Consider the following 21,547-nt stretch of genomic DNA (forward strand, 5'->3'; position numbering starts at 1 on the left):
TTATTAAGTTCCAACCCTAAATCCTGTATCCTTAAATCGACGTAACCTGAAACAATATATACCTTAAGGATCACTTGGCCCTAATCCCTAAGCCCTAAACCCTCAACCCGAAAAACCGCAGAAGAGGTGCCATTGTGGCCGTGCAGCCACTAGAAAAGGGAACTTCAACCTGGTGCGGCGTCAGAAAGCCGTAGCTTGTATGTATTAGTGTTATCCATACCTTTTCACGAGAAAGTGGTAGAATAGGATTAAGAATACGATGTGGTTCTGTTTGTCAGATACACAAGCAGGGCGGAGACGCGCGCCACGCCTTGGGGGGCTTGAGGGTTTGGGTGTGGGCTACCAGGTTTTATGTACATGCCATCCTTTTTTACTTGTTGGACTGAAATAAGGGTTCTGAATAATTATAGTAACTAAGGAAAAGGAAAAGGTGAGCAAACCAAAATAAGAAGGTAAATCAGACCTACAAAAATGTGCAGCTGGCTTGGAACAGAACGAGCTGCTGCGGTGCTTAGGACAGACCAGACAGACCACGCAGGGAGCCCACTGAGGATTGACTTTATAGCAATTCGTTGTATTCCCCATCAACTTCAGACGAACAGTTCATGCATCGAATTTTAAAGGAAATTGTTGTGTGTTCCCATTCGCAAAAGCAATTGCTGAGGCCACAAGAAGGCTCTTCCCCCTCCGAAAGTGGCTGTAGCAACTGTCGCGGACCAGCAATGTGAAACAACAGGGGACACTTTGTGTTCTTTTCCTATGTCTTCTTTATCTCCAATAATGAATCCAACCACTGTTTCTCCTTTTCTTCTGTAGACATGTGTATTTCCTGTGTTGCTGACCTGGGCAGTGTCTGTTTGCAGGCGCATATCCTGAGGCTCTCTTGCAGTGCTGTCCTCCGCTATGGCGACGTTTGTAGAAGGGGAAGACGGATTGTATCCTGTGGAGGATATCGTAGGAGTTAAAAGGGTCTTCAGCAAGTTTTTCTTTCGTGTAAGATGGAGGGGTTACAACGATCCCAAAGAAGACACTTGGGAGCCTTTGGAATCGTTTCAGCAAACCACAAACTTTGAGTTCAGAAAAAAGATTGAAGATCTCAAACGCTGGTACTGGGACACTGGCCAGGCGGAGAAGGAACTGCTGCAGAGGCGCTACAACAAACTGCTGCAAAAGTCGCAGAAGCAGCGAAAAACGGTCCCCCATACCAGCAAGCAGCAACAGCAGCAACAGCAGCAACAGCAACAACAGCAACAACGGCTACAGCGCCAGCAGCAGCAACAGCAATCCAGACGCACTACCACAGGCTCCGCAACTTTGCGTGATAGTACTAGTAGTCAAAGTCTAGACAAATGGCCTTCTGCGAGGACGCTGCCGCCGAAAGACCCGCTGCAGCAGGGGAGAGCGTGGGAGAAGACCGGTGGAACCAACGGTAGCTGCAGCAGCAGCAGCACGCTTGCGTCGGGTCGTCTCGCTGATTCCATCCTCTCGTCCTCTTCCTGCGCTTCTTCTTCGCATTCTTCTTCGGGAGACTCTGATTCTTCTTATACTGAAGGCCCCCAGCTGCGCTGGAAGCAGCATCAGCGTCGGCGGCGGCAGGAGCAGCAGCAGCGTCGGCGGCCGAGGCGGCAGCAGCAGCACAAGAAACTGCAACTAGGGCAGGTGCCTTCAAAGCTGGTGCGACGGGCCTTTCCGCCCCCCGAGTCGGCAGCAGTTGAGGTGCATCGGCAACGCTACATGAAGGTGAAGGGCATGCAGGAGCACCATAGACAGCAGCAGCAACAGCAATCGGAGGGGGCTAAGGTCGGCTGGTACCGTCCTGGGAAACTCCCAGATCGACTGTCTTCGCCAGAGGTAAATTACGGAAACGGTAGCAGCAGCAGAGTCAGGAACAGACAATCCCTGCAGCAGCAGCAGCTGCGGAAGAAACGGAAGCAACAACACCAGCAGGTGCACCAGAGACCCCCTCTCTCCAAGACAGCCAAGAGGAAGGGGACCCTGCTTCGCAGTCAGCAGGCTGAAGTCGAGACATGTTTGAGGAAAGCCGATGCAACGGAAGTCAGCAAAGGCAGCAGAAGCAGCCACAGCAGCGCCATGAACAGCTGCAGCCGAAGCCGCAGCAGCAGCAGGGATGGATGGGAGGAGGACGGCACACAGCAAGGCAACTCATGGCTACAGCAGCAGGAAGCAGTTGGCTGCCACTCCTCTGGTCTCGGCAGCAAAGACAACGACTACTTAGAGTTCAGGGGGGACTGGGATCCAGTAGCAGCAGTAAACAGCCGTTGTAGGCAGCTGCGCAAGCTGCAGCAGCAGCTGCAGCAACAGCTGCACCTGAAGCAGCACCAACGCAGTAACAAAGTAATGCACGAAGGCCTGCAGCAGCATCACCACCTACTGCTGCAGCAGAGGACAGCACGGACACAGTCCATGCGGGGGCAGCGGCAACAAATCGTCGACAGTATGGACGACAGTAGAAGGCACAAGTGGGTGCCCCCAGCAACAGGAAGTATTGAAGTTGTGGGGCTGGGGTTTGGCGTGGGGGAGTCAGAGACGGAAGTGTTGCACAAATGCACAGAGAGATGCTATTGCGGTGTAAACTGTGACTAGACGGGTGAGACAGCCGCAGTAGCAACAGGAGCTGCTGCAGTGGGACTACCAGATGCTGGAGAAGACACCGTTGGGACTGCAGTGGAAGCGCATGCTGAGGAAGCTGCAGCACCAATGCCAGCAGATGCGCCTTCCGCTGCAGCAGCAGTAGCTGCTTACACAGCTGCATGCGTTGCAGCATCAGGTAGAGCAGCAGCAGGCTGTTGACCTAGTGCTGCTGCGAAGGTGTGAAAACAGCAACCAATTGTTAGCCTCATGCTGCAGTTGCAGGTGTTGCAGCGTTGCTCTGATGCGCCTGCGGACTACACGAGGTCCTGCTGTGGTACTGGGGCACCAGAAATAGTGTAACAGTTGAGACAGTGCTGTGCGTCCCTTCAAGCAGGGGTTTAATGAGGCTGCAGACGCAGACGGCCGTCAGCCCAGATATCCACAGCAGTTCAAATGTTGGGGTCCAGTGTTTAGGAGGAATTTACCTTACTGCACGGTTTAGTGCTCAGCGTTTATAAACGCAAGGCATGCTCGGCTATTCAGCGCCGATGTCATAGGACTGTTAGGGGTGGGGGGGGTTGGGTTTGTAGGTATGTAGTATTGCAGGCGCACTCGGTTTAAGGCTCACAGTTCGATCGTTAGTTGCTAGGGCGACTGCATCAGTTGTGGATATGTCGGTTTAGGCGTCTTCGAGATACGTTTAGGGTCTAATATTCGGGTTTCAGCTCCGCAGGCGTCGACTGCAGCTGCTAGGTCTGTGGCGCCGTGCAGCAGCAGATGCCGCTGCTGCCGCTGGGTAACCAGCCGCCAACGGGGCTCCGGTCAGCATAAGACTTTCTTCGTTGTTGCTTCCGTAGACGCAGCAGAAGCTGGAGGCACAAGTAACCCCATTGTGACGGTTGCGGCTGCGACAGGGGGGTGTCGCAGCACGTGCGCTGGCTATACACTAGAGAGCAAACACGAACAGCATGAAGCAGACTGCAACAGCAGGAGGAAAATTTCGCAGGAACTCTCCCACCTTAACCGACGGAGCAGCAGCTGCTGCGTCGTCGCCTTCTCCTCCTGCATGCGAATCCCTACGACCCTCGGGCCCCACAGAGGGGCCCCACAGATGGAATGTTTTGTGGTGATGTGTAAATAAAGGTGTTTCTGAACCCCTTTCTCCTTCGAATTTAACTAATGTGAATATATTTCAGCAGCAGGTTTATCGTATGGACGTTAGGATAGACAGCAACCAACGAAGTCTTGTGGGCCCCCAGCACCCGCCTCTGAAGGGGCCTCTTCCTGCTGGGATAGCAGCAGCACCTGCTCCTGTGGCAGCAGCAGGAGCGCTTGTCACACTGGCTAATCATCGGAATACTCATTTGAGAACCCAGGACTAGGACTAGCGGATCGTGTTGTGCTCCAGTGCTGCTCGTCGTTGCAGCAACATTCGCGACACCCTGCACCCCAGGGAGCTGCAGCAGCAACAACAGTTGCTGCTGCCGGTAGATACAATGGCTCCAAGGGGCACCAGAGGCGTTTCTGTGGAGGAGGAAATTTCAGAAGATGAGGACACATTGCGGGGAGGGGCCGTTGGCTGCGCAAGCAACAGTCGCCGGAGAAGCAGCAGCAGCAGCAGCCGAGGTAGCAGCAGCGGCAGCAGAAATGGCGGCAGTGATGATTCTGGAGTAGATGACGGTTGCGAAGGACTGCTTGAGACGCTTCGACAGGAGCAGAAGCAGAAGGACCAAGCGTCAGCAGCAGCAGCAGCAACCGCAGCGGCAAAGATGTGCGACGGAGCAGCAGAGGGAACTCTGCAGTTGCTCAGGGGTGACGAAGCCGATGCTGCAAGTGAGCCCCTACTGGCAGTTAGACGGCTGGCTCTGCCCCGTTCCTGTTGCTGCTCTTACTCCTATTGCTGCTGTTGCTATCTTTGCGAACCCGGCTGGCGACAGGACCAGCCAGCTTGATTGTAGTGCACAGTGCTGCATCGTGTGCCATTCTGTTGTTGATGATGTGCTGATCCTGCTTCTACTGCTTCTACTACTGCTGGGGGCTGTGTGTAGGCTTCGGTTTTGATGACATTTTGTCAGTGGTTGAAGGCAGCACGCAACACGGGGATCTGCAGCGGCAACTGAGTGCTCTTGCTGCTCCGTCGCGGCGTGCAGCCGCAGCAGCCGCAGCAGCTATGGATGAGGGCGCTACAGCAGCTTCTGCTGCGGCGGAAGCAGCAAAGCAAGTGGCGCTCGACTCTGGAGTGCTGCCAGAGCGTCTCCCGTTGCATCAGCAGCAGTTGCTGTTGCGGCAGCAGCAGTATGAGTTTGCGCAGCAAGATGCATGCAAGTGGGTGCCTGTGCTGCAGCAACAACAGCAACAGCGGCAACTGCATTTTGGATATGCTTCCACAACAGCAGCCACCTGCACCACGCGCAGCATGCAGCAAGCAGCAGCTCTCATGCAACCCCAAGGTTTCGAGGCAGTGCTGCTGCAGGCAGTGGCCAACAGCAGCAGCGATCAGCAGCAGCTGCTGCAGGAGAAGGCTCTGGCCCCTGCAGACCCCATAAGGAGGCAGGTGAGCAATTGCAGAGCTGCTACCACTGTGGAATCTTTTATCTATTTTAGGTACTTGACTTTTAGATAAAGGCCCATGCGTACATGTATATAACCAATACTTATTGGTAAATGTATGCAACCGATATTAGACAGTCGCGGACTGTGTGCGACGCATACACATAGGTGCATGTACACTGCAGATACACGGGAGTGCATGAAAGAAATACATTTTACAATACGAATAAACATGCCTCTGTAGGGATCTAGTCGCGGCCAAAACTGTGCAAACCGTACGCGACATATGTTAGAAGGAGCGCGGGCAGCAGTAGTATCTGCGTCGTGGTGGTGTCTTCTGGTGTTCTTCTGCAGCAAGAGCAGCAGCAAGCTGCTCGCCTGCGTTTTCTTTTGTCTCAAGAACATCGGCGTCTTCACCGGTTGAAACAGGTAAAATCGAAGGAGGGTCGCCGCAAGCGTAGACAGCTGGAGGCGAGGCAGCAGCAGCAGCTCTTAGAGAGACTGCAACAGGAGAACCCCGAGCTAGCTGCGCAGCTCCTGCAGCAGCTGCAGCAGCAACACGCAAAACAGCGTATCCTCAGGCAGCAGCAAGCAAGAACCAAGTGGGCTAGATTAGCTCAGCGTTTCGGCGGCAAGGACATGCAGGCAGAGATAAGCAGACAGCAACAAGTAAGCCCGAAACCCTTCAGTCTCAGGCCCGTTACTACCAAGAGCACGCGGAGAAGGAAGGAGCACCTCAAAACCAGATCGCACCGCCAGCGCTAGCTACTGTTGTTGCACGTGGTGCTGTTTCTGTTGCTGCTGCTGTGATGCAGCGCGGGTTGGATGAGCGTCGAGCCTTAGAAAAGGCGGTGAAGGGACAGCAGCAGACCGACGGTGAGTGTGTCTGCTGCTTACTGCTACAGTGTGCTCCCTTTGCTGCCGCTGCCACTGCAGTTCTTGCTGTCGTTGCCGCTATGCGAAGTTGCTGTTTGTGTTTGCCGGTATGCTACAGACAGCGATGACGACGAAGGCCCCAGCAGTGGTGGTGAGGAGCTCGACGAAGATTCAGGTGCTCCCCAGACAGCAGGAGAGAAGCTAAGGGCTCTTCGTGCAGCAGCAGCTGCTGCAGGAGGAGGAGGAGCAGGCGAAGCAGATGAACTACCGGAGCTCCCGAGTAAGGGACTGTTCGGTCTCCCCTTTGTCCGTCGGGGGATCGAAAAGGCCCGTAAAGAAGCAGCAGCTCTGCAAGCCAAGATAGAACGGAGGAAGCGGCAGCGAGAAGCTGGCATACCCAGCAGCAGCAGCAGCGAGAGCAGCAGCGGGAGCGGCAGCGAGGGAGAACTCAGCAGCAGTAGCTCTGACACAGACGCCAGCGAAGGTGAACAGGAAGACGCCGCAGACGGGGCTGAAGTAGATCGCAGCAGCAACGCAGCCGCAAAGGCAGCAAAACTCTGCTTGGCTGCTGCAAAGCAAGAAAGGAAAGTCATGAAAGCAAAGGCGAGAGCTGCTGGTAATGCTCCTGCTCAACCCCCTGAAGTCGGCAAGGAAGAACTGCAGCAGGCAGAGACACTTGTCTCCTCCCTGTTGAAGGAGGGGGGCCTTGAGGCCCTCCTCTCTCCTAAGCTTGCAGAAGAAGAAGCGAGGGAGCAACAGCAACAGCAGCACCAGAAACAACAGCAGCAGGAGCAACAGCAGCAGCATCAGGATGAAGATGCAAGCGGAGATGAGGAGGAACTGGCGATTTCATCCGAGGCAGCAGTCGCGTTGCTGCACCGAACATTGAAAAAGCAGCAGCAGGAGCACGAGAAGCAGGAACAACAGCGCATGGAAATGCGGCGGCAGCACCATGCAGTGAAAGCAGCAGATTTGGAGATGGAAGCTGCTGCTCAGCTTATGAAGCAGCAGAAGCAAAAGAAACAACAGGACACCAGCAACAGCAACCCATGGATGCAGCAGCACAAGAGCAGCAGCAGGAAACAAACATCAGCATCGGCTGCAGCGGCTGCAGGAAAGTCTGAGCCTGCAAAGACGCTGCATGAAGGCTTGGAAGACTTTGTAGGGCTTGCCGCTGGTGCTGCTACTGCTGTTGGTTGCCACTAACCGTTTGGTGCTGCCGCTTCGTGCCCTCGTGATGCACGCAGTTTGTTGCTGCTGTTGGTTTGCTGCTGCTGCTCCATGTTTTTTGGCAATCTTGTTGCATTGGTGCTACTCTGCTGCGCCACAGCTGCAGACGGTCTCTCATGAGGCAGTTGCTGCCGGGGAGAAGGGAGACACCCCTACAGTAGGCGACGCAAAGAGGAAACAGCACCAGCAGCTGCAGCAGAAGAAGCAGCTGCACCAGAACCAGCGAGAACGGCAAAGGGAGGAGGAGCAGCAGCTGTTGGTGCAGCAGGCGTTTGTAACTGGGGATGAAGAGGAACTCTTTTTAGCAGAAGCCGCACAAGAAGCAAAAAAGGAGGAGGGAGAAAAAGACGGTAAAGGCGCACTGCGCATGTAACCAGCTGCACACATGCATGCATACATCAGCAGCCGCTGGCGTGATTGGATGCACTCTTGCATGCTACTGTTGATGTGCCTGCACACGACAGGGAATGCATGTTTGTTATATGGTAAGACATGCGATGCATGGTGTCATACAAATCACCCATGCATGCATGTTTGCATGCATGCATGCAAGAGGACTGCAAGACGTTGGGGGTGTTTGATGCCTGCTCGCAGATTCTTTTCTGCCGGGTTGGGGGTCATGGACAGGAGCGAACGTAAAGAAACCACGAAGGAAGCCTGCAGCAGCAGCTGCTGCTGCAGCTGCGGCTGCAAAGGCAGCAGCCGCAGCAGCCAGTGTTGCGAAGCGCCTCGTCGTTATCAACACCAAAGACGACAAGAAGAGCAACAAATACTTCGTGTCTCAGGTGCAGCTGCTGCACTTGCTGCTTTTTTTAGGGCCTTCTGCTACTGCGGTTGCTACCGATGCTGCTACTGCTGTTTCAACATTCATGCTTCCTTGAGTGTGGCCCGTTGAACACTACGTGCTGGATCGCCTGCAGCAGCAACCCCTGCACGAGCAGGCACAGCAGCAGGGGCTACATTGTTTGTGGTGTGTCTGCTGCAGCTACCGAAGTGCATGCCCGCTGAGGAATACGAGGCGCAGATCCGGCAACCTTTGGGGCCGGAGTGGAATTCTGCTGCAGCTCACCGCCGGCTTGTAGCCCCTAGGGTTTGTCTGTTCATGCACGAGATCTCTGCTCCAGCTGTCTGGGTTGTTGCTGTCTCCGCTGCTGCCATCTGTCCCTTTCTGTTGATCTCCCTACATTCCTGGTGCTGTTTCTGTATATCAGTTGCTGTCGCGGTACTGTGTCTGCTGCTTCTTCTCTTCTTACTGCTTGGTCGTTTTGCCGAGCTTGTGGGCCCCGCTTTTATCTTTTTTGCTGTTGTTGTTGCTGTTTTCTTTATTCGCCTCCTAGACAGTCTCGTTGCTGTTGCTGAAGCGTTCTCGCTAATTCCTCGTCTCCTTCCTCCATGCAGCAGCAGCAGTTCCCACTGCTGCATCTGCACAAATTCCCTTTCTGGCTGCATATCACCGTCCATTCAGCTCTGTATCGGCCCTGTCCCTGCTATCACTACTACAAACGCTTCTTGTGCTGTTGCTGTTTCTGTTTCTTCTGCTGCAGGTAGATGTGCGTGTGGGGGCAGTAGTGCCGCCCCTGCAATCTGCGAAGCTGCTGCAGCCTGAGGCTCGAGAAGAGCTGCTGAATTTGTGGGCTCTCAAAGGCAACAAAAGGAAGAGATCACAAGTCCGTCTGTAACACTGCTGTTGCTCCTGCCGCATTCGCTGGTTCCGCGGGCTGTGCTGCGTCAACCACGTCTGCTGCAGGAGCAGACCTGCTAAAGCTGTTTTGCTGCAGCACTGAACTCAGCAGCAGCAGGGCGGTCTGCTACTGCGCAGGGTACTGCGGGTAGCAGCCCAAGCAGGCAGAAACAGCACAGCGGCAGCTGCTGATAGTGCAGCGGCGCTCCGCCCCTGCAGCAACATTTATTTTGTTGCTCCGAAGCCTTCACGGTTTTTGTTTCCTAGAAATGCATGCAGCCAGAAATAACTATGTGGCTTGCTGGAGTTTTATGTATTTAATCGTGTTCGTATTACTATGTATTTCTGTTTACATATTTCAAGTATATATTTCTGAGGGGGTTATTAGTGTACATTTTAACCTGTAGGTGCGGAGCAAGTGGGGTTCCGCATCATTCCACCTGTGGCTACCCATCGCGCTAGCCGCCAGCCAGCTGGTCTTACAGCTTCTTGCTTCTTTGTGGCTAGATATGTAGCTAGGTAGTTGGCGGGGCAGTTGGTCAGGTTTCTAGAGAGTTAGCTGACTTCGCGAGCGTGTGGTTCAGTAGCTAGCTATATGGTGGCGGGCTATCTCGCGTGTTGTCGAGCAAGCTCTGTTGCTAGGATGACTAGCAGGCTAAACTGCCTATCTGGCTGACACGTTAGCTGTATTGGGGCTCACAGCTCAAAGGGGATGGTGACAGGACAATTTCTAGAGGTAGCCTGCTGCATTTCTGAGCCCCAGATGTAAAGTACTATGCCCGAATTCAAACCCTAATTCAAACCCTCCACGGCTCAGGCACTGAACGTCGTGCACCCCATAAACCTACTTGAAACCCTGCAGCTGCAAAGCTTTAAAACATAATGAAAAACGCTGAAAGGGCAATTTAACTGTGTATAATGTTTTTTCTGTTCGGTTGTGCCTGCAGCTGCAACAGAGGGCAGCTGGGGGCCCTTTGGGGGCCCCCCCCAGCATGCAGACCCAACACGAAGGCACAAAAGGGAAGCAGAAGCAGAAGACTTTTGGCTCAAGAATATACTTCAAAGCAACGGTGAAATACCTTGAATAATTGTGCAGCAGCACTTGCTGCCGTTGCAGACAGCATCCGCTTTCGCTCGGCAGCAGCAGCAACAGCGGCAATATAGCAGCAAGAGTAGAAGTATCAGCAGCAGCCATGGTAACAACAGTAGTATCAGCGTCAACAGACTATCTGCAGCGGCGAACCACTTCTAGTAGAGTTGAGGGAAGTGGGAGCAGCAGAGTCTGTCGCACCGCTGTTGCAGCAGGAGCAGGAGCAGCAGGAGCTGCAACCGCGGGGGCAGCCGGAGCAGAAACCCCAAATCAGCAGCAATGTACTGGTTCTATTCATAGAAAAGAATAGTAGCAGCAGAACAAACACAATTCTTCGGTAATAAGTAGCTACGAGTGCGCCTGCGCCAGTACAAGCACCCAGCAGAAGCTGCAGGAGCAGCGACCACACCAGTTGCAAGAGAAAGTTCCTGTATCAGCACCATCAGCAACTGCAGGAGTAGTGCTCCAATCATCAAGAGAAGCAAGCAGAGCAGCAGCTACTGCTACACCCCTGTTCAAAGAGCAGCAGGGAGCCCAGGTACCAAATAACAAATATAATGAAGGACCCGATAGCTGCATCTTCGGCGGAGGAGGATGTGCAGGTCCGTTGCTACTACTATAGCTGCCTGCGTATGTGATTGTTGCTCCGGCTCTCACTGTTGTATGATGTTCTGCTGTTGCATTTGCTATTGGTGCTGCTATTGCTAGTGCGTGCGATCTTGGGCAGCATTCTCTGCTATTACTGCTATTGAAGCCCTTGATGCTGCTGCAGCTGCATGACGTTCCGTCGATGATGCTTCTTCTACCTGTGCTGCACCATTTCAGTGGGTTCGGTGTTTGCTGTGCGGCTGCTACTGCTGCAACTGCTGCTGCTGCTGCTACTGTAGGTCCTTGTGGGCGACGCTTTAGATGGCGCTGCGTCTGCAATCTTGTCGGAGCCTAGCATAGCAGCAGCATCAGGAGCAGCAGGAGCAGTTGGAACAGCAGCAGAACTGCCGCCAGCGAAGCGTTTGTCTGCTGCAGCAGGGAATTCTTTGTCTCCTCCTTCAAAAAAGGGAGCAGCAGCAACAACAGCAACAGCAGCAACAGCAGATGCAGCAGACGACATAGATGAAGTGTTAGGGGATTCTGTCTTCCCTCCTCCTAGCGCAGCGCCCCCGGTAACAGCACCACGTTCTAATTTCCGCCTCCCTTTGTCGATTTTCTGTGTCCCCTATGCCGTTTTCTCCTGTCGATTTTCTGTCTCCCCTATAGCCTTTCTCCTTTTTGTGTCCATGACCCGTTTCTTCCTTTCCTTTCTTCATTTGATTTTCTAAGCTTATTCATATGCTGAGGCCCATGTGCTTTCTATTGCCGCTGCCTTCTGTTCCTGCCGCCGTAGGCTACTGCTGCTTCTGCCGCTGCTGCAAAGGCAGCAGATACTCCCCAGGATCCTCAGGCTCTCTGTGCTGCTGCTACTGCAGCAGGAAAGGTGCGTTCTACAGTGTTCTTGATGATCGGTTGCTCCTGTCCTTTTGCGGCGGCTGTGCTGCTGATGCTGCCGTGCTAGTGGTTCGTAGATGATGCTGTGCTATTATATCGAGGGCTGTACCCTGGCGATTGTTGCTGCTGCTGCAGCCCGCGGCAGAAGCTCCGGTGTGGCCGCAGTGTCGTTACCGGTGTTACTGTGCAGCTATGCAGCCACAACAGCAGCACCAGCTATGGCCTCCACGACCACAGCAGCAGCTGCACCTGCCGTCTCCTTAACAGCAGCAGCAGGTGGGACATGCGCTTACTGATTGGTTCTTTGTGTATGCTGCTGCTTCGTGCAGGTGCTGCCTGAGTGGGAGGTGAGCGGGAACAAAAGGTGGCTCTACACCAGAGAAAAGAGTTATTGGTTTAATTACGGCTTCGATCATCGCTCTTTTGTTGACTGGCTACAGCAACAGCTAGACCTCCGATTGCAGCGCAGCGCCCGGATGCCCCTCCATGTGCAGGGCCAAGACTGGAGCCCGCAGCAGCAGCACCAGCAGCAGCAGATGCCGCAGGAACAACACACGGCGCACACACAACCACAGTTACTCACGCACAACGAGACTGTACTACTGAGACGGCACCAAAACACCAACAGCGAACAACAGCAGCAACACCAGCAGCAGCACCAATACCAGCAGCACCAGTATCACCAGCAGCAGCAACAGCAACCCTTGCAGACCATCGCTTCTGATGCCGCTGTCTTTGCTTCTTCGGAAGGGGCTTTGACTGCAACACATGATGTTTGGGGACACACTGAACAACCCGCTGTTGCTGCACCTGGACCTGATACCCCTGCTCCACTGCCGCACGCCGCGCTGCAGCAACTTGCTGCTCTTAACCAATTTCTGACTGAAGAGCAGCGGCAGCAGCAAACGTGAAGAAAGCAAAGGCAGGAAAATGTGCCCCTAGGTGCCTTCTGTGGTCGTCTGTCTGCGGCTTCAAGAGCAACCGATGTTTTCTCGGGTGCTGCTGCTGCTGCTGCTGCAAGGGGCATCCAGAACTCCCCGGATACGTTGAAATCCACTTTTAGTAGAGCTTGTGTTGCTATGATGTGATAGCCATCTAGGCACCAGCACCTCCTTGCTAGTCAGTTGGTGCTCACGGTACTGCTGTTTAGTAGCTGCAGGCCGCCTCGTTGAATACCGTCGCTGTTGTTGTTAAGATTAGGCTTGAGCCTAAACCACCAGCCAGACCCTGAAGCATGATGTACAGTGCACCATATATAACGGTAGTGCATAGTATATATAGTACTGCTGTGGTTAATAGACTGCAATGTATCTGTGATATGCAACGAATTCTGGGAGGGGATATCTACCTTTGCTTCTCGTTTTATTGGTGCTTGTTAAGGCTAAAGAATAAGAATTTCTCCCATAAGATTACAGGTTTAGGGCCTGTTGCTTACAGCTTAGGGTTGTCTTTGTATCAAACCAATAACAATATTCGTACAACTCTACATGGAGTCAGTGCCCTCTACATATTCTGGTAATCGTTTCGAGTTAGCTGAGTTACGCTCGCCTTATGCGCCCAATGTAGAGGCGGATAGACAGCAGCTTCGAGGAGCCCGCAATCACCGCCCCAGCCTATAGAGTACTCAACCCCCAACCCGTAGAGCCGTTGGATACGCCGAAGCGACACCCAGAAGACGCTCTGACAGGAAGGGCCCAGGCGGGCGGCACTGCTGTCTTACGCTCGTTCAGAACGCGTGGCGCACATGCTGCACTTAACGGGACCAGTTCCACCTGCGCTGGTCCGTGTGTTGAAATTACAGTTCCTAGTGTTCTGTCTGGGATATCAGAGCATCTAGTGATGGACTTTTATTTCTGTGGCCGATGCGGCATCCGTGAAGAAGTAGAAGCAAGAGAAAAATATGCAGTTTTGCATGCTCTCATATTCCGTAGAACCGGAGAGCGTCTGCAACAATCATAAGGCGCTGTGTACTGTAGGTAAATATGCATGGAACCGCGTCTTCTTGCAAACCAGATATAAGAGCATGTGCCACAGTAGCTGGTGCTTCACAAAGAGGCTATGCTGTTGACAGGGGAGCAGCAACTGACTCAAAGTAACGGGGGACCTTGGTATCCCGGTGCTTACGCACTTCACGTGAAGGACTTCGTCTGTGACCCCTTGAATCCAGCGGGACTCCACAGATGAATATGGAGATTTGTAGGTTCCCTGGGCAGCCGTGGGACAGTTGGAGGCTCTGTAGACGTTAACGCTCAACCTGCCATAGACGAGCCAGCGGGAACCTACAGTTTAGACATCAGGCTTTAGACTTTGGGTTGCAGCTTAGGTTTTAGGGTTTCTGCATGTAGGAGGCAGGGTTAACTAACTCCCAGAGCAGTCGTGTCCAGTAACAACTGTAGCAGCCGCAGCAGGTGAAACTCCCTACTGTTGTTGCTGCCTCTGCTTCTCTCCCCTCAGACAATTTTTAAGGCGTAGACGTGTAGTAGGAATCAGCAAGGTCCTCTTCGTATTGCTGCTATTTGTTGTGCTTTTAGTGCTTCTAATGCTGTATCAGAAGCGGTCAGCATTTCTGCTGTTGCAAACGTGCCGTGGCGGTATGGTTTTCACGGAAAAGCCTCAAAACATGAAAACCGCATCGACTACGATTTGGTGTGTAGGGGCTTATATCCCCTTCAGCCCATGCTGTTTCTACACCTGCTGTTGCTCCGGCTGCCGAATGTTTTGCTGTTGCCGCTGCTGGTTGTGCTGCAGCAAGCGACTGTTATAGCTGTTCTTTAATTCAGCTTGTGGTGGCCCGTGGAGTGGTTTTGGTGGAGAAGCAAAACACATAGCGCAGGCTGATTGCCTGAAGACCAAGAGTAACCACAGCCGCCTTTTTGCCGTGATACGTCTTGGTCTTGAGGCAAGCAATCTAACAAGTCCAGTCGGTGAGACAATCATCGTATCCACGAGAAACTGCAGCAACAACAGTAATGAGCAGGACCATCTCAAGTCTGGATGTTAGTCTATTTGCACGTCTATCAGTCGATAGTGCTTATCTCAGTTGTTTACTACAGCGAACACTTGGAAAACGTTGACGCAAGCGACCAAGCAAGCAAAGTCCAAAGCACAAAGCGCACGATTAATGAGATAGTATGACTCTGTCTCCATTCATTGAGACACACACTACACCGTTGCCTTTTCTGCATTAAAAGAGGAATTAGCTGAAGCGGTCTTTTCAAAAGAAAGGAGGAAGAAGTTCTCCAGGATAAGTAAAGAAACAGTGGCGACTGAATCGCCGCCACACCGCATGAACTTCTAGCCCCAGCTGCTGCGGGTCCAAACCCACGCCCCCAGCCATCCCCAAACAAGCACGTAGGCGCTCCTCTGCAGCAGCAGCAACAACAACGGAAGTAGCAACAGTAGCAGCAGTACTACCTGCACAAAGAGGGATAATGAGGTACAGAGCTTGGAAGGAGGGAACCTGCCACCACCACTCAGGCCACCTTGGTAATTGAGTAGCTGGGCAGCCGGAAAATTGCAACGCACTTCAAGCTCGTGGTTTCACGTGCTAATATCTGAGCCTAGAAGCCGCCACATTCCAGCGGCCTACCTAGCTTCCCAGCAGGTCCTTACCCAGCATACACAGGTCCCTACCCAGCTCACTAGCTAACTAGCTAGTTGGTCAGTCAGTCGGCCAGCCCTCTATCCACCTAGCCCTGGGTGCGTAGCTAACTATGTCGGTGCATAGGCAGGCAGGTAGCTAACTAGTGAGAGTTCTGTGCTGGGGGTGTTGCACTGATAATCGTTTTTACCTTTAATCTTGAAGGCGATTGCTGCTAGGTCCCTGAAGATGGCTTTGTTTTCCATCTGCCTAATGGCTAGCAGCCGCACCAGCTGGGAGGTCGCCAAGTAGAACAAGGACAGAAGGATATCCCCGCAGAAAACAAAAGTTGCAAGAGAACAAACTCCGTACCAAGGAAGCCCCAACAAGCGCTCAGCTCCCTGTAATGCACGTAAACAACCCAAACAAAAATAGCAGCAACAGCTGCAGCAAAAGCAGCAGCCACAGCATCGGTCGAAAGCTGCTGCAAACCGGTAGCAGCACAGCAGGAACGGCAACAGCTGAAGCGACAGCAATTAGAGATACACCGGCAGCTGCAGGCGTAGCAACAACTGCAGCACTGCTGTGTGTACACTCGAGCAAGGAAGGGGGAGTCACCGCCAAGAACAAGCAAAGGCAGGGACAAAGTCGCAAGAAAAAACAGAGAGACGACACGATGAGAATAGGAAAGCAAGCAGCAAAGGGAAAACAAATAGACAGACGAACAGGCTGTGGCTTGTACAAAGGGAGACAAGGAGAAACAGACTGCGAAGGCGGAAAGAAGGATACGAGAATGGGGAGGCCACCCTACAGGCGTGAAGTTTACGGGGTGCAGAACAGAGCCAGGGAAGGAGAAATAGAGGCAGCAGCACCAAATACGAAGCAAGAGAGAAACCAACACGCTTCTCCAGTGAGAACGCAACAAGCCATCGTTCATTCTGCAGCAGACACAGCAGCAGCAACAGCAGCAACAGTAGCAGCTACACGCAATTGATGGATTTATGATGCCTTCAGGCCACATGTCGAGGGCAGATGAAGCACACGCAAAAGCACAGGTAACGCCTGCAGCACGACGAACTCCAACAAAAGCGAAAGGAAGGCGAACACGAACAGCAGCAACAGCAGGAACGCGACAACCACGCCACTGGCAGCAACAGCAGGAGCGACAACAGCCACTACTAAGCGGAGGAGGAGAAGGAGCGAAAGCAGCAGGGAAAAGTGGAACGGCATCAGCAGCAAGAGGACGAGGGCGAGCAGTAACTGCACCAGGAAGAGCAACTGGAGTAGGAGTAGAAGCGTCTGCTGCTGCAGCAAGAGAGGACCATCAAGAGGAGATATAACGTGTACCTGACTGCTTTAATGAGGTTGGGCCCGACTAAAAGCTGGTGGACAGACAGTGGAACGACCATCGAACGGCAAGAAGTGAAAAGCATCAGCGACGCCGTGGACACCGTTTCTCTCTCGTCACCACGAGGCGCCTCCCCCATCTCTAAAGCACAACAAAACGGACGAAACCCCGACATACTCACCAACAGCAATGGTGCCAACACAAGCAGGAGCAGTAGTAGCAGTAGCTAGAGGGGTAGCTGAAGTAACTGCAGCAGCTTGAGCGACAGGTAGAGCAGCACCAAGCACAACGAAGCACACGTAGACCCAACAGCAACACCAGCAACAGTGCGGGGGTGGAAGAGCGTCATTGCCGGTTGCGGAACTTTATATTGAGTTACTCAGTCTAAGAGCTGGGCAATCCAATATGAAGTTCTATAACTCAATATAAAATAGCGGAACTGTCTGGTAAATTATTGAGCTGTACATTTTGGTACTTTGGTGTCTGCCTACGGGAGAAATCTATTTCGGGTTGTCGATGTGAAGGGGCGCTTTGTTCTGCAGTTTTTGGGTTCGTGTACATGGGCGGGACGACATATGTAATGGATTGTCTCCCAAGAAGCACAGAAATAAATGGGTAGAGGGAGACAAGCAAACCCAACAACTGAATGCAAACCCAGCAACAAAAAAGAATAAACCATAGTAATAGGCAGTCAGTATCAACCTATAAAGATGAAACCTTCAAACCGCTCCATCAAAGAAAGACCCAAAACCAACCAATACTTCAGTCAATCGTAGCCCTTCATACAGAAGACATAAATCCTAAACCCTAAACCCTAGACATAAAACGGCATAACGAATTACGGAGACAAAACAAGGTTTCAATCGCAAAGCCCTAAACCACCCACAACAGTTGAATTCACACCCCAGTAAGTACATAAACCCTACCCCACTAAATTCAACCCCCTCACACGCAATGCACTCTCAAAAACGTCCTGCAGTAAGCCTTTAATCAACATCAATATTACCGAACACCCTCAGGGACCGATCCTTACACCGCAAACCCTAAACCCTTGCCAACAAATGCCACTTCAGCATCGCGGAAGCGAACCGCGTCAATGGTACAAAAGAACGGCAGCAGCAACAGATGCACCACTAACAGCATCATCACCACTCGCAGCAACACATAATCAGTAACAGCATCCCCGCTATCGGGAGCAAAAGCACCAGAAGTATTGCTGTCTACAGCGAAAGCAGCAGCTTGATCTGCATCATCTTAATCACCGGCGGCAGGGACTGTAAGAATCCAAGCAGAAGCAGCAACGATAGAGAAGAAGCAGCACTTGCCCTCCATCCACATTATTGTCAGAACTATAATCATCGTCTGGATCAGCAGCAAATCAGGAGTGCAATACCGGTTCGACTGCAAAGAAGAAGAGGCAGTACTTCCCAACGAGGGGAAAGGAGCCTGAGGAGGCCAGTTGAAGAAGATCCGAGAAGACGCCGAAGTCTCTAAAGGTCAACAGAACGAGGAAGAAGGAGAAGAGCCGCAGCCCCCCGAAGAGACATGTGAAAAGACAATCAATAATGGGGGAGGAAAATGCAAACAAACAAAAACTTAAAAACATAAACGAAGCAATCAACACAACCGCCACCCGAACCTCCAGCGCCATCAACGTCCAGGAGAAGTCGCCGGCTATCAGCGACCTTAACGAAAATAAGCCAACTGGAAAATCTTGCCAATGCTGAACAAAGAAACCCAAAACCGGATTAAATACTTAATTAACTAAAACATCCCAAAAGAAATTAAAGCAATGCATGCGAAGAGCTGCACACCAGTATGCCCGGAGGAAACTCCTTCCAACACTAGACAGCACACAAAGGAAGAAACCAAACAGGGAAACAACCGAATAGATAAGTCAACAAATACGATAACTCCACCAGACATGTTTGTTGTGTTCTAACTTCACATCGGCTACAGTGGTGTGGGTGTTCGCTGGTACACACGAGATCCTGCTGCACGTATTTGAATGAAGTAGATATCATTCGCTCCCTAACCTACCCCTTGCATGCATTCACGCAGACGCGTACCCCCAAGCATGCATGCACCACCATGAATGCCACTGCATGCAAGGGGCTGCATCCACGCATATATTGTTACCTCGTAAAAGTAGAAGACTGTGGCTACAAGAGCGAGCTGACAGGTTAAGTGCATCATAAAGGGGAGACTCAGCTTTGTGCTACCCCCAAAAGACACGGGAAAGCCCCGACCCAACAGCATGGCTGCTCCATGTCGAGACCCTAGTTGCTGCACAAACACCGCCAACATACAACAAACCCCTCCTGCTGCTGCTGGTTCTGCTGCTGCTGCAGATGCATATCCCCCCAGAAAAAGACCCTCCGTGGCTGCCGCTGCAAGTATACCTCAAACAAACACACGGCTGCTGCTGCTGCATTACATATTCGATTTCTGCTTGTCTGGCTGCTAAGGTCCATGGCGACAGGTGCCCCGCCACCCACCGGAATGCCAGAGCAACAACCAAGAGAGGCGCGTGTGATTTTACGCTGCTACTGCTCTCAAGCCTCCTGACGGGTGCGCCTCTGCTGGTGGCTACGCTTGCATTCCGGTGCATGCAGTGGATGGATTTTCTGTGACGTTCGTTTTATACTTTATCTTCAAACACCCACCCGAAATGCATACAGCAGCCTCTGGAGAACTCTGCGAGCAGCAAACCCCGCGACCGGAAGCCTTCGCGTTGCCTCACTGCTCCCCTCGCACACCTCCACAAGCCGAGCCAAACTGCAGCAGCCGCAGCAACAGCAACAGCAGCAACAGCAGGTGCAGCAAAAGTATGGACTGGTAGTACCGGCAGGGGAAAGACAGCATGCACAAATTAAACCCTTGAAACGGTAGGGGCAGACCCAGAAACAGCCCAACGGTATGCATAAACGCAGCATCAGCATCAGCAGCAACTGCAGCAAAAGCAGCAGCAGCAGCAGGATGTGCAGCATATGAAAGGGCCGCGTGGGGGTACAGAACAGGAAAACGGATACAGTGAATCTAGTTGAAGGGATATACATCAGAGAGAGATAAAAAAAAACATAAACAAAACGCAGATGAGAGACGAAAGGGATAAGAAGGCATCCAGAATCAAAAACGGAGACACGAGGAGGCACATGCAGACTCGGAGAAAGAGACGAAGAGACGACGAGGAGACAGAAAGAGGGGACATGGAGACAGACCTGGCCTCGTAGTCAATAAGACTCTCTTCCGGGCTGTTTGCTGCCTCTAAAGATTTGTTGGTCTGCCGCTTCCAGCGAGAAAACCCCTTGAAACCCGTTTTCTCTCCACCGCTAGCTAGCTTCTGGTGCTGCTGCTGCTGAGTATAACTGTTGTTGTTGCTGTCGCTATCAACAGCAGCATCGGGTTCTTGCGAAGGGGTTGGGAGGGCGCGGTAGGGGGGCCCCCCTTTCTGTTTCTTCTTTGGTTGTGCATCTTGTCTTCCTCTAAACCCTAGGCCAAAGTGTCTCCCTTTTGTAGCTGTAGTCTCCTTAAGACTATACAGGGACAATCCTTCTTTTGCGGCCAATTCTTCTAAAGCGATTACAGCAGCAGCATTTCGCGGCAGCTTTCGATCCTGCAGGGCGGAGGCATCCCCACCGGTAAGGCCCCTCTGGGCTCGGGACCCCCTGCCCCCCGAGGTGGCCCCGTTGACAGGAGCCCCCGTGGCCCCCCCCCCGGTGGCTCCATCGTCGTCCAGGGCAGCTGCTGCACGTTCTGCTGCTGCACACTGACGCAGCCTAGCGAGTTGTATGGGAATGAAGCAAATATTTTTGAACATGAAGGGAGAAAAACCTGAGAAGGGAAGGAGACAGATGCACCGAATTGCGGGTAAGCAGTCGGTCTAGGGAGTCAAAGGGAACTGAAACAGGCACAGAGACGAAAGGAGGCAAAAAGAGGGAGATATGGAGAGAAGATAAAAGCGAGAGAGAGGCACAAGTGAGCAAACAAGGAGACAGCAGTTGAGAAAGGAGGCGGCAAATAGAAAAGGCCTGCAACGAAACTCACCGGTGTAGGATGGATAGTAGGCCCATACAAACAGCCTCAGACTAAGCAGAGGAAGATCCACAAAAAAGACGCCCACAATGGCTGCATGCTTCCTCATAGTATGAACTTCCGAGGAGCTGTGCAGATCTCTTCTTGCAGCAGGGGCGGACGCAGCAGCAGCCGCTGCTGCTGTCCCCCCTCCAGTCCCGCCCACTGTAGGGAAGGAGTAGCCATGAAGGAAGACAGAGACTGGCACTAAGACACCAGCAAGCGCATGCAGCCAGGGATTTTGCTGCTGCACAAGTCGCGGCAGCAGCGCGAAAGCGTAAAAAGCAGCAACCCCATCCAACAGATCGAATGCTACGTGAGTTGCTGCGTCTGTGTGCAGCAGGGCCTCAAAGCTGAAGCTGCTGAGGCCCCCGAACAAGACGCCAGCAGCACGAAAGGCGAGAAACGCATATATTCCAGCAGACAGCGAAAACAACAACCCAACCTCTAGCACACCCGCTGTGGGGCCCTCCAGCAGCACACCTGGCTGGGGGCCCCCGCCGGCATACACACCAAAAAAGAACAATAAATATTTTGTAGACAACGTCCAGCAGTACACAACCCAACACGTGCCTCCCTCTGTTGCTGCGTAGTCGCTGCTGTGGCTCTGCAGCAGCAGCAGCAGCAGCACCACATCCGCTGCGCAGAGAAACAACCACGACAAAGAATACTGCGCTATAAAGTAAAACAACCCCACCTGCTGTAACACAAATAACACCGTTGTGCACAGCAAAGAAAACTGATTCCAACTAATCGCCTGCTGCACCTGCTGCCCGTCACCCAACAGATCTCCACCCATTGCTGCTGCAAATCAGACACCAAAAAGGGGTGCTGCTGCTGCTTCTGCCACTGCTGATGCCTTTACTCCGGATTCTGCTGCTGCTGTCTCTGCTGCTATGCTTCCAGTAGGGGAGTAGGGGACACTTGGCTCTTAAATAGCAAAAAATGGTCCCTGCCTTTCTACTGCAACAAACACCGTTGCTGCCTAGCTGCTAATGACGATGATGATGCTGCTGCGCTTGCAGCTGGCGTCGCTTCAGGTAG

At 52.7% G+C, this 21,547-nt stretch overlaps 4 protein-coding genes across 4 annotated transcripts; 3 read left to right on the plus strand and 1 right to left on the minus strand.

Moving 5' to 3' along the window:
* Positions 1–903: 903 nt before the first annotated feature.
* Positions 904–2,604, plus strand: EMWEY_00021330 (hypothetical protein, conserved; the record flags this gene model as incomplete). The annotated part of the gene is made up of 1 exon (XM_013480506.1): positions 904–2,604. One exon carries the CDS (start codon positions 904–906, stop codon positions 2,602–2,604), a length of 1,701 nt encoding a protein of 566 aa, XP_013335960.1.
* A 1,484-nt stretch (positions 2,605–4,088) lies between these two features.
* EMWEY_00021340 (hypothetical protein, conserved) lies at positions 4,089–8,927 on the plus strand (the record flags this gene model as incomplete). The annotated part of the gene is made up of 9 exons (XM_013480507.1): positions 4,089–4,425; positions 4,668–5,146; positions 5,497–5,811; positions 5,958–6,018; positions 6,137–7,179; positions 7,349–7,598; positions 7,843–8,033; positions 8,234–8,338; positions 8,793–8,927. 9 exons carry the CDS (start codon positions 4,089–4,091, stop codon positions 8,925–8,927), a joined length of 2,916 nt encoding a protein of 971 aa, XP_013335961.1.
* A 1,649-nt stretch (positions 8,928–10,576) lies between these two features.
* On the plus strand, positions 10,577–12,412 carry EMWEY_00021350 (hypothetical protein, conserved; the record flags this gene model as incomplete). The annotated part of the gene is made up of 4 exons (XM_013480508.1): positions 10,577–10,621; positions 10,907–11,179; positions 11,401–11,490; positions 11,831–12,412. 4 exons carry the CDS (start codon positions 10,577–10,579, stop codon positions 12,410–12,412), a joined length of 990 nt encoding a protein of 329 aa, XP_013335962.1.
* Positions 12,413–14,715: 2,303 nt separating this feature from the next.
* Positions 14,716–20,249, minus strand: EMWEY_00021360 (hypothetical protein, conserved; the record flags this gene model as incomplete). The annotated part of the gene is made up of 10 exons (XM_013480509.1): positions 14,716–14,864; positions 15,293–15,482; positions 15,908–16,019; positions 16,429–16,570; positions 16,921–17,071; positions 17,155–17,207; positions 18,069–18,152; positions 18,499–18,715; positions 19,096–19,207; positions 19,651–20,249. 10 exons carry the CDS (start codon positions 20,247–20,249, stop codon positions 14,716–14,718), a joined length of 1,809 nt encoding a protein of 602 aa, XP_013335963.1.
* Positions 20,250–21,547: the final 1,298 nt, after the last annotated feature.

Source organism: Eimeria maxima, genomic scaffold, assembly GCF_000499605.1.
Source record: "Eimeria maxima Weybridge genomic scaffold, Emw_scaff201, whole genome shotgun sequence".
Lineage (NCBI taxonomy): Eukaryota > Apicomplexa > Conoidasida > Eucoccidiorida > Eimeriidae > Eimeria > Eimeria maxima.